Genomic DNA, 12,238 nt, shown 5'->3' with positions numbered 1-12,238 from the left:
ACATGTAGCCATTCAGTAAACGTCTGTTCTTTCAGACCAAAAAATGCTTCACGATTGCAAAGCACTTAATATCTCCATGTGTGCCATGGCTCGAAAGTACAAGGCTTGCATTCATTTGTACCTATGTGTTCTGTTCTCAGTGATACACAAATGAAGAGGCAGGTTTACCCCTCTCAGAACTCCATGTGATGCCTTTTGGTTCAACCAAAGTGTATTCCCGAGCTATATGAGGCCAAAGACGTGGATTAAGGCAGCCCCCCGCACATCTCTGATTCAGAGTGGTTGGTTTAAATGGGGAAGACACATTTCGGTTGAATGCATTCAGTTGTGCAACTGACTAGGTATCCCCTTTCCCCTAAATGTGTTAGTGGTGTGTATCGTCACGCCAACATGTTTGTATGTACCTCACGGATGGTCAGCTGGCTGTGTGTGCTGGCTTTTTCTAGCCCAGCTCCAACACACCTGATTCAGCTAATCTGCGTTTGGTCTTCAATTTAGACCACATTTACTTTACCAGTGTTTCCGAGCAGGGCTGGTACAAGACTGGTGCTGTCCAGGTTTGAGATCAAATACTGTTTCCACTCCCTGAATAGTCATGATTGTGATTGGGTAATCTGATCCTAGATGTGTGGCTAGAGGGGTTAGCTCTGTTCCTCTCCTCCCCAGACTGGTGCTGTCTAAGTTTTTAAAAATCAGGGCTGTGATTCAAACTCATAAAAGACACCCTCGTCCACCTACCCTCGCCTTATGCCTTTGGGGGAATCCCCGTCACCATCTTGGAGGGCGGTCCAAATGATTAGCCACGCAAGGGAAATTTGCAACGTAAGCCCCTCAGCCCTCGTTTTTAGTTGAGTTTGCGAGTGTACAATTATGTTCACTCCGGGGCCTGAAACTCCCCATAATTCAATTCGCAACGATTGTACATCCGCTAAGAAAAGTCAGCCAAAACTTAAAAACAACATCAATGGAGAAGTCAACATACAAGTGTAAATAAAAACGAATGTAAAAAGGTTAGAAATTGTGCTACTAATGCACACGACGGCACAAACATGTCTCGTAAAAGTAATGATGTTTTGTCTAGTTAGCTTTTGGAAATTGTAGAAATAAAACATTTTACTTCCTCAGAAATTCCAGCTAGGCAGGCTAACGTTAGTTAGCTAATTAATTTGCTAGCTATCATACAGTAGGCATATATTAATAATTATATAGTTAATATAAGTAGACATGCAATCATAATTGACTGTAGTACATATAAAGCACCCACAAGCTACCAGTGGCTGAAAACACAATCACCGCGGGATGAACGAGTGACGAATTTCCGAGCAAGGGCGGTCCATTTAAAACTAATTCCTTACTCCCTCCCCTTGCCCTGCAAGTGTATACACGTCACACTTCATGATACGTCATCAGAAGTGTCCACTTAATTTGAGGGGAGAGGGTGTGTCTTTTAAGTGTTTGGACTGCTGGCCAGATGTTGTTTCCCCCCTGATAATTATTGCTGATAGGGTAATCTGATCCTAGATCTGGTCTTATAGGGCAAACTTCTTCTCCCCTCCCCAGATTGGTGCTGTCAAGGTTTGAGATCGAGGGAGCGTCCATCGGAGAGAACTCAGTGGAGTCTGAGGAGGACGAGGAGGAGGTGTGGCTGTTCTGGAAGGACAGCAGTAAGGAGATCAGAAGTAAGAGCATCAGAGAACTTGCCCAGGATGCCAAGGAGGGCGCCAAGGAGGACCAAGATGTGGTCAGCTACTACAGGTCAGAAACAACACCAGGCCTTTTCTCCTCTTTACTGTCTGTGACTGTAGACGGTGAATAACTTCTGTGTTGGTCGAGATGCTAGTGTGTGTATATGTGGGTTTCATCCTTGCTTTTGGAAATGGGGTCTTGTACATTGGGAGTGGATGAGGTAAGTACACACCCCCTCTCCCCTTAGAAGTTCCTATGAGTACTTGGAAAAGGTCCAATATAAATGAAATCATTCATAGTCCACTTTTAACGAATGATATGAATTGATTAATAAAGTACCAGGAAGTAGAGAATCAGCATGCACCGTTAACCTTTCTGTTTGTTGTCTCCCTCCTTGCCTCTGTGTCTCTAAATGTCTAAGCAGTGATGCCCCTGTCCCTACTCCTCTCTCTCCCAGGTACCAGCTGAACCTGTTTGCGCGGATGTGTCTGGATCGTCAGTACTTGGCCATCAATAAGATCTCTGGCCAGCTGGACGTGGACTTGATCCTGCGCTGCATGTCTGATGAGGACCTGCCTTACGACCTGCGCGCCTCCTTCTGCCGCATGATGCTGCACATGCATGTGGACCGCGACCCCCAGGAACAGGTCACGCCTGTAAAGTATGCCCGCCTCTGGTCTGAGATCCCCTCCGAGATCGCCATTGACGAGTGAGTGGCAGGGCCTATCAGGGTTGGGGAAAGTATTTAGTAGCTGGGACAATGGCCTATCAGGTTTGAGGAAAGCAATGACTAGCATGCCCAATGGAGTGAAGGAGTGAATACAATGTCATAGCCTTATCAGTCTTGTGTAGTGTGAGAGTAGCATTAACATGGTAAGCGTTAGAGTCATAAGTTGTCACCTGTCCCCTACCTGTATCCCTTGGTCCCAGCTATGACAACGACGGCACATCCAAGGATGAGATCAAGGAGCGTTTTGCCCTGACCATGGAGTTTGTCGAGAACTACCTGAGAGACGTGGTGTGTCAGAGCTTCCCATTCGCCGACAAGGAGAAGAACAAACTCACCTTCGAGGTAATTGGTCAGTCCATCTGGAGACTCAACCCCTATTGGTCATAGCGGAATGAGTCTCAGTAGGACATGGATTTGCACTAGCTTTGTTCTCTCTTCCCATCTCTTTCGGTCTGTTCCCAGGTAGTGAATCTATCCAGGAACCTCATCTACTTTGGCTTCTACAACTTCAGTGACCTGCTGAGGCTGACCAAGATCCTACTGGCCATCCTGGACTGTGTCCACGTCAGCACCATCTTCCCCATCAACAAGCTGGAGAAGGGAGACGAGACTAAAGGTAGGACACAGTAACACACTGCCCCCCAGAGGGGTGAAAGATCAAACACCAGTGGGGCTTGAATAGAGTTGCACATTTCCAGAAACATTCCTAACGTTTTTCTCAGAGATTCTGGGATTTTGCAACCCTGAGCTTGAGCATTATTCACCACATGGCCAACAAAGGACCGAACAATTGTGCTCTCTAATACATGATGGTTGGCCCAGTCATGTGTTCCTGTGTGCGTTTCCAGGCAGTAACGTGATGCGCTCCATCCACGGAGTGGGGGAGCTGATGACCCAGGTGGTCCTGAGAGGAGGGGGTTTCCTGCCCACCAACCCCATCAACCCCCCCAACGGGGACCAGGTCAAGACCCAAACAGAGCCGGAGAAACAGGACATCCTTGTCATGGACACCAAGCTCAAGATCATAGAGATACTACAGGTAGAAAGGCGCACACACACATACACACACATCACTATCGATGCATACATGCAGTGGACATACTGTATACACTCCTTTGCAAATGTCCTACCCCCAAACTTGTTTACCTTCCTTAACCCCAACCACTCATCCATAACCCCCATTGCTTATCCAAATATAGTCCCTCTACTATACAATAGTCTTACTCATTTAGTCTGTGTCATGTTCCTCCCATCTCTCTGCAGTTCATTCTGAATGTGCGTCTGGACTACCGGATCTCCTGTCTCCTGTGTATCTTTAAGAGGGAGTTTGATGAGAGCAACTCCCAGTCTGATCTGTCTATAGCAGGAACCCATGAGGGACCAAACAACATGCCAGGTAGGAGAAGAATTCATCTTATGCCAGCCATCACTTGGCGTGACACCTCTTTGTGTGTTACTAAGGTCACTGAATTGTTTTCTCAGGAGCTCTGGACTTTGAGAACATAGAGGAGCAGGCAGAGGGGATATTTGGTGGAAGGTAACTGTTGTGATATGCTAAACCTGCAACAATTAGTCTGGCTCATTTCAGTTCATTTTTCATACTTGGCATGGCCAATTGTTTGTTGTGTGTGTTTGTGAATGTGTTCAAATATGTGTGCTTGTGTGCCCACACCCAGTGAGGAGAATACTCCGTTGGACCTAGATGACGATGGTGGTAGGACCTTCCTGAGGGTCCTCCTCCACCTGACCATGCATGACTACCCTCCCCTGGTGTCCCGAGCCCTCCACCTGCTCTTCAGACACTTCAGCCAGAGACAGGAGGTTCTACAGGCCTTCAAACAGGTACTCTACTGCTACCCACCCACCATATAGCTAGTATACTGTATATACTAATGATGCATGGGCCAGGGATCTTTTTGATCCGCATCTGACCTGCAGTAAAGAAATGTACTGACCTTCACCCGCCTAATGTAATATAATAGAAATGATGACCCACATCTCATTTATAGTAGCCAATTCTAAATGCATGAGTAGATTGTATAAACAGAAAGACCAGGGTTTTGAGCTGATTCATTCATCACAAAAGCATACCCATTAGCTATACTTTGTTTTACAAGTCACAAGTAAGTCTCAACTCTTAGCACTCAAGTCCCAAGTCAAGACAGACAAGTCCGAATCAAGTCTCAAGTCTTAAACTTTGAGTTTCGAGTCCTAAACAAGTCGTAATGTGCTCTTCACCAAATGTAATACCATTTCATATTTTTAACAAGAGCAATAGTTTGTATAATACATTTACGCAAATCATGAATGCTTTTCAATATATATATATTTATTACTTTCCAAATAAACATTATTTTCCCATGGGAATACATGGGTAGCCCATGAGAAAGACCCGCCCCCTCATAGTGATTGAGGATCGCTATGGGGGCGCAATCGTGCAATGTAGGCTTGTACACAATCGCTCAAACTTAACACACACACACACACACTCTCTGTGTGTGGTTACAGTAGGCTAACGTATGTCAATGGTTTTAGGAACAGCAGTAACATCAGGCAGGATTTAGGCCACTAACTGCCTAGCCAGTTGTAGCTCAATCTTTGGTGCAATGATCACGTTCCCGCATTGACTGACTGACTGGGACTGGCTGACTGCTCATTGATTTAACGTTACGTTAGCCTACATGCTACACTAGCAAAGTTATATATATCTGTCGGCTATATTAGCCATGACTTACCGTTCTTTGTGCAGCTTCAAATGTCGAACAAAGTTGGAAGTTGTTGCGCCTCCATCTGTAATTGTTTTACCGCATGTTTTGCAAGTTGTAATCCGTTTTTTTGTTGACTACAGCATAGTCTTTATATCCGAAAATAATAATTTGGGGTATCATCTTTCCAAGGGCTCCATCTGAATTCACCCACCGATGTTCCTCTGCACTGCCACGCGCAACTTTTTCTCAGCTGGCACAATTTGATTGGCTGCTGTCCGATTCAAACTGTAATCCGTTAAATGAAGAGTTGATGCGCTGCACACTTTTTTTAATAGCATCATTTTTAATATTTGGGCTTCGGGAAGGTATCAAGTCAGTTCGAGTCAAAAGGCTCAAGTCTAAGTTAAGTCACGAGTCATTGGTGTTAAAGTCAAAGTCGAGTTGCCAGTCATCATATTTGTGACTAGAGTCTGACTCGAGTCCAAGTCATGTGACTCGAGTCCACACCTCTACTTATTTGGACATATTATTATGCACTTATTGTGTGTTTCTCTGAATACGAAAGTCTGCTAAATGACTAAAATGTTAAATGTAGTCCTATTAGTCATACTGTCATACGTACAGAATAGCCTACCAATGAGCCCATTACTCACTTACCTAATATTCTTAGAGTAATTCCAATTATCCTAACAGTCTAGAAGTACCTGGTAGGGCTTCAGTCATGCTTGACCAGTAAATGACTCCATGACCTGACCAGGAAAACCTGTAGATATACACTCCAACTAGGGCCCAGAGTTGATCCTAGTCCAGTCACATGACCAGGTAAAACTCTTGTTCATCTCTAATCATAAACACCATGCAACCATCCCACATCTGGTATCCTCCATACTGGTGTCCTACTGGTGTGTTGCCCATGCCTCCAGGTCCAGTTGCTGGTGACCAGTCAGGATGTGGAGAACTACAAACAGATCAAGTCAGACCTGGACCAGCTACGCTCCATTGTGGAGAAGTCTGAGCTGTGGGTCTACAAGAGACTGGGGCCAGACGAGGGCATGGACACTGGGGAACACTCTGCCGAGTCTCAAAACAAGAAGGTACGGTAGTAGTCCGAGAAGGTACAGTAGTAGATTTAGAGTGTTTGATAGGCACATGTACAGGGTTGCAGGTGTGATTGCAGGGTACAAGTGAATATCTTAGGCTATGAGCTCCAACATGCAGGACTCTAATAGTCCAAGAAGGTACGGTAGTAGTCCAAGAAGGTATGGTAGTAGTCCAAGAAGTTATGGTAGTAGTCCAAGAAGGTACGGTAGCAGTCCAAGAAGGTACGGTAGCAGTCCAAGAAGGTACGGTAGCAGTCCAAGAAGGTACGGTAGCAGTCCAAGAAGGTACGGTAGCAGTCCAAGAAGGTACGGTAGCAGTCCAAGAAGGTACGGTAGCAGTCCAAGAAGGTACAGTAGTAGGCAACCACAGAACAGGAGTTAGCCACCTACTGCTTAGCTCTGTGTGTAAAACTATGGCAATAGAGCGTTGGTGTTAGCCTGCTAGCTATCCTTTGGGAGAGATGCATTGGCTAATGGTCTTGTTCTTTAGGGTGACTCCAACTCAAGTGGCTCAGACAAACCAAAGAAACCAGAGAGCACCAGCAGCTACAACTACAGAGTGGTGAAGGAGGTGAAGTCTAAACTGTCTTTTTAACTTTTCATTATACTGTATTATCATATAAGTATCTGGGACAGATAGATCTATGGTTAAAACGTAGTGAAGCTAGCCCCTCTGTCTACACGTGTTGACTGTGTGTGTGTGTGTGTGTGTGTGTGTGTGTAGATTCTGCTGCGTCTCAGCAGGCTGTGTGTTCAGGAGAGTCTGTCCGGCAGGAAGAGTAAGAAGCAGCAGCAGAGACTCCTCAGGAACATGGGTGCTCACACCGTGGTGCTGGAGTTACTGCAGATCCCCTATGAGAAGGTACTGTGTTTGTAGATTTGTGTTTGTGTGGGCGTGTTTGTAGAGGTGTGTTTGTGTGGGCGTGTTTGTAGAGGTGTGTTTGTGTGGGCGTGTTTGTAGAGGTGTGTTTGTGTGGGCGTGTTTGTAGAGGTGTGTTTGTGTGGGCGTGTTTGTAGAGGTGTGTTTGTGTGGGCGTGTTTGTAGAGGTGTGTTTGTGTGGGCGTGTTTGTAGAGGTGTGTTTGTGTGGGCGTGTTTGTAGAGGTGTGTTTGTGTGGGCGTGTTTGTAGAGGTGTGTTTGTGTGGGGCGTGGTGTTGGCGTGTTTGTAGAGGTGTGTTTGTGTGGGCGTGTTTGTAGAGGTGTGTTTGTGTGGGCGTGTTTGTAGAGGTGTGTTTGTGTGGGCGTGTTTGTAGAGGTGTGTTTGTGTGGGCGTGTTTGTAGAGGCGTGTTTGTAGAGGTGTGTTTGTGTGGGCGTGTTTGTAGAGGTGTGTTTGTGTGGGCGTGTTTGTAGAGGTGTGTTTGTGTGGGTGTGTTTGTAGAGGTGTGTTTGTAGAGGTGTGTTTGTGTGGGCGTGTTTGTAGAGGTGTGTTTGTGTGGGCGTGTTTGTAGAGGTGTGTTTGTGTGGGCGTGTTTGTAGAGGTGTGTTTGTGTGGGCGTGTTTGTAGAGGTGTGTTTGTGTGGGCGTGTTTGTAGAGGTGTGTTTGTGTGGGCGTGTTTGTAGAGGTGTGTTTGTGTGGGCGTGTTTGTAGAGGTGTGTTTGTGTGGGCGTGTTTGTAGAGGTGTGTTTGTGTGGGCGTGTTTGTAGAGGTGTGTTTGTGTGGGCGTGTTTGTAGAGGTGTGTTTGTGTGGGCGTGTTTGTAGAGGTGTGTTTGTGTGGGCGTGTTTGTAGAGGTGTGTTTGTGTGGGCGTGTTTGTGTGGGCGTGTTTGTGTGGGCGTGTTTGTGTGGGCGTGTTTGTAGAGGTGTGTTTGTAGAGGTGTGTTTGTGGGCGTGTTTGTAGAGGTGTGTTTGTGTGGGTGTGTTTGTAGAGGTGTGTTTGTGTGGGTGTGTTTGTAGAGGTGTGTTTGTAGAGGTGTGTTTGTAGAGGTGTGTTTGTAGAGGTGTGTTTGTGTGGGTGTGTTTGTAGAGGTGTGTTTGTAGAGGTGTGTTTGTGTGGGTGTGTTTGTAGAGGTGTGTTTGTGTGGGCGTGTTTGTAGGGGCGTGTTTGTAGAGGCGTGTTTGTAGAGGCGTGTTTGTAGAGGCGTGTTTGTAGAGGCGTGTTTGTAGAGGCGTGTTTGTGTGGCGTGTTTGTGTGGGCGTGTTTGTGTGGGCGTGTTTGTGTGGGCGTGTTTGTGTGGGCGTGTTTGTAGAGGCGTGTTTGTGTGGGCGTGTTTGTGTGGGCGTGTTTGTGTGGGCGTGTTTGTAGAGGTGTGTTTGTGTGGGCGTGTTTGTAGAGGTGTGTTTGTGTGCTCTCCATCCTTTCATCCTCGGTGTTGTCTCCAGGGGGAGGATGTGCGTATGCAGGAGATCATGAAGCTGGCCCACCAGTTCCTGCAGAACTTCTGTGCAGGGAACCAGCAGAACCAGGCTCTGCTCCACAAACACATCAACCTGTTCCTCAACCCTGGGGTGAGACAGACTACACTGACTCACCATGACCTCACCACTGTTCGTACTCTTACCATGACATTAACACTGTCTTACTCTAACCATCTCTTCTACTCTTTCTCTCTCTCTCTCTGTCTCTTCTGTGTCTCCCTCCCTCTTTTGCTCTCTCTCCCTCCCCCTCGTCTCTCTCTTCCCCCCCTTCAGATCCTCGAGGCAGTCACCATGCAGCATATCTTCATGAATAACTTCCAGCTGTGCAGTGAGATCAATGAGCGAGTGGTGCAGCACTTTGTCCACTGCATCGAGACACACGGCCGCAACGTCCAGTACCTCAAGTTCCTGCAGACCATTGTCAAGGCCGAGAGCAAGTTCATTAAGAAGTGTCAGGACATCGTCATGGCTGAGGTCTTTCTCAATAATAACTTCAGCATGTGTATTTGTCAACGTTTCAGTCTAGTTGACTCTTTTCAAGACAGTTCATTTGTCATTCTAAAAGAGTTGTCTATTTCTACAACTTAATACCTTAATACCAAATCATATGCAGCTCAAGTCCATCACCAACAAATCCCATTCGGACATATTTGACCATCCCTTTCCAACCTGCCCTGTACCCTCCATTGACTCTCTATATTTTTTCTTTATTTTCTGTCCCTCTCTCCTCCATAGCTGGTGAACGCTGGCGAGGATGTGCTGGTGTTCTACAACGACCGTGCGTCCTTCCAGACCCTGGTGACGATGATGCGGTCGGAGCGGGACCGTATGGATCAGAACAGTCCTCTGATGTACCACATCCACCTGGTAGAGCTGCTGGCTGTCTGCACTGAGGGAAAGAACGTCTACACTGAGATCAAATGTAACTCTCTGCTGCCTCTGGACGACATAGTGAGGGTGGTCACCCACGAGGACTGCATCCCTGAGGTGAGCTGAGGAGATGAAGGATGGAAGATGCAGAGAGATAGAAGGGTGGGGGTTAGGGTTAGACTTGAAGGTCTAGAGCAGGGGGCTATGGGTCCCCAAGACATCACAAGCCAACAGTACCAATGATCAACTAACCGTCCCCACAAAGGCCTGTATGCCCTCGTCCCCGTTTCACTCTCGTGGACAACTAATTGTCCACTAGCTGTCATCTTCTCTGTGTTAGACAGTTTTGAGCCTCACTCTATGGGGACAAACCCAGTATAACCATGTCAACTAACATCATGTCACTCTACTCCAGCCCAGACCAAAGCTACAATCAAGATGCATTCATCTTCATTGTAAAACAACTCCTAGGGGCACAGACAGGGTGTAATGATGGTATTTAATCCTGTCCTTTCCAGGTGAAGATAGCCTACATCAACTTCCTGAACCACTGCTATGTGGACACAGAGGTGGAGATGAAGGAGATCTACACCAGCAACCACATGTGGAAGCTCTTTGAGAACTTCCTGGTGGACATCTGCAGGGTGAGGGACAACACTTACACAATAATTCTATGTCTGAATGACTGATGAGTATGGGTCAGGGTTTCAATGAAACTAATTTACAAGGAATCATTGGAGCACAATAGTATAATTATTAGCATTACACAGTTTATCCTCCTGTACTATACTATACTGTACGTAGGCCTGCATTCATTTCAGTATTCAGACTGTATAGATGTTATAAGTGCAGTACAACTGCAGGTGAAACAGGAATGAGTTGTGGTCACCTTCTTGACCTTGTGACCTCTGCAGGTGTGCAACAACACGAGTGACCGCAAACACGCCGACACGGTCCTGGAGAGCTACGTGACCGAGACCGTCATGGGCATCGTGACCACCTTCTTCAGCTCACCCTTCTCCGACCAGTCCACCAGCCTGCAGGTAACCACTGGCAACCAACAACTAACCACTATGTTATCCATTTTACATGATTGTGTCGAACGAAACCAAATTGTGTTGGACCAGATATTTTCTTTTCACATTGTTGAAACCATCCTGAAAAGGACAGTGGTGGATGTGTAACCAGGCCGGCTCAGTAAAGCTTGGTTTGGCTCGCCTCGGAGTAAATCCGTGCTAATGTCATGGTTGAAGGTTTAATAATTACCAAAAATATCTCTGTAGATAGTGTAGCTCCCAAGAGGCACCGGTCTCTCTCCTAACATAGCCCCTCCCACAACTAGCTTATGTTACCTTTAACCCCCAGCCCCCTCCCTCTCTTTCATCACTTCATTGTATAGTGTAGGTGGCCAGGACCATGTTTGTAAATATGGATAGATATACTAATAGTCACCAAATCTACATTTAACCACATATGCATACAGTATGTCCCCTCCCTCCCTCCATCCATCACCCCACTCCCTTCTCCAACTACCTACTTATATGGTGAATCCATTTGAATTCAATCACTTTTTGACAGCACCTCCTTTGATTTGAACAGAACCATCCATACATATTTGACCATTGTAGAAGTGCTCAGAAAGTGCATTTTTTTTACCTTAATACCAAAACATTCAATAGATAAAGGTGCTCAAAGAGTTCCCATTTGCATACCCCACCATACCATGAGACAGCCATGTGTTCTTCGCTGGAAAAGATGAAACAGTTGAGTTTGACATCATTTAAAAGCTTACTAACAGGGTTAATCAAACTATTTTATAATTTCTTGAACATTTTTTTTTAATAGAACATCGACTTTTTAACCTTTAACATCAATTATCTAAAAGCGTGAACTCCGATTTTTATTTTATTTGTATATACACATACGTTGTTGAGACACAACATGCTTTTGAATACAGGGTGGGTGTCATGTTTGGCTGATAAATGTACTAAAATGGGAATAACACACCAGAGAATGCTGACTTGAATAATGGCGATAATAATGGCGCCGAAGGAGATGGCTGCCGTTTTACGATTCTGTAACCAATTGTGATAATGTGCATGCTTTTTCACGTTATTTGTAACTTATTTTGTACGTAATGTTTCTGCCACCGTGTCTTATGACCGAAAAGAGCTTCTTGACATCAGGGCAGCGATTACTCACCCCATACTGGAAGAATTCTTCAATGAGTCGGAAAGGAAGGATTTACTTCGGAAGCCCAACAGGGCCCTCATCCCTGGCATTCGCAGGAGGAAAAGATGGAGATATCGTGGACGAGGGTCCAGGTGCCTTGTAAAGATCCGTCACCAAGAGGGTAATCTACCTTTACCACCGGTCCTATTAGTCAACGTACAATCAATAGATAATAAAATAGACAAACTACGAGCATGTATATCCTACCAACAGGACATTAAAACTGTAATATCTTATGTTTCACCGAGTCATGGCTGAACGACAACATGATTCAAAAACACCTCCCGGGTTTTAAGCTTTTTCGGCAGGATAGAACAGCGGCTTCTGGTAAGACAAAGGGCGGAGGACTATGTATATTTGTAAACAACAGCTGGTGCACAAAATCTAAGGAAGTCTCTGTTTTGCTCGCCTGAGGTAGAGTATCTCTGATAAGCTATCTCTGACTTTTTCCACATTTTGTTACGTTACAGCCTTATTCTATAATTGATTGATGAGGGGGAAAAACAATTTAATCAATCTACACACTATACCCCATCATGACAAAGCAAAAACAGG

At 45.7% G+C, this 12,238-nt stretch overlaps 1 protein-coding gene across 3 annotated transcripts in view; it reads left to right on the top strand.

The window, feature by feature from the left end:
- The window catches only part of LOC106583165 (inositol 1,4,5-trisphosphate receptor type 1), a 190,689-nt gene that overhangs the window by 86,159 nt on the left and 92,292 nt on the right, over positions 1–12,238 (top strand). For all 3 annotated transcript variants that reach the window (XM_045705741.1, XM_045705740.1, XM_045705739.1), the window contains exons 19-34: positions 1,561–1,755; positions 2,144–2,395; positions 2,617–2,758; positions 2,879–3,032; positions 3,265–3,455; positions 3,680–3,812; positions 3,899–3,953; positions 4,093–4,258; positions 6,048–6,218; positions 6,715–6,795; positions 6,949–7,086; positions 8,546–8,671; positions 8,855–9,055; positions 9,317–9,568; positions 9,970–10,095; positions 10,366–10,494. In XM_045705741.1, coding sequence (XP_045561697.1) covers positions 1,561–1,755; positions 2,144–2,395; positions 2,617–2,758; positions 2,879–3,032; positions 3,265–3,455; positions 3,680–3,812; positions 3,899–3,953; positions 4,093–4,258; positions 6,048–6,218; positions 6,715–6,795; positions 6,949–7,086; positions 8,546–8,671; positions 8,855–9,055; positions 9,317–9,568; positions 9,970–10,095; positions 10,366–10,494 — 2,512 coding nt within the window. The remainder of the gene's footprint in view (positions 1–1,560; positions 1,756–2,143; positions 2,396–2,616; positions 2,759–2,878; positions 3,033–3,264; positions 3,456–3,679; positions 3,813–3,898; positions 3,954–4,092; positions 4,259–6,047; positions 6,219–6,714; positions 6,796–6,948; positions 7,087–8,545; positions 8,672–8,854; positions 9,056–9,316; positions 9,569–9,969; positions 10,096–10,365; positions 10,495–12,238) is intronic.

Source organism: Salmo salar, chromosome ssa22 (genome assembly GCF_905237065.1).
Source record: "Salmo salar chromosome ssa22, Ssal_v3.1, whole genome shotgun sequence".
Taxonomy (NCBI): domain Eukaryota; kingdom Metazoa; phylum Chordata; class Actinopteri; order Salmoniformes; family Salmonidae; genus Salmo; species Salmo salar.
This window is presented reverse-complemented; position numbering and strand designations above follow the sequence as displayed.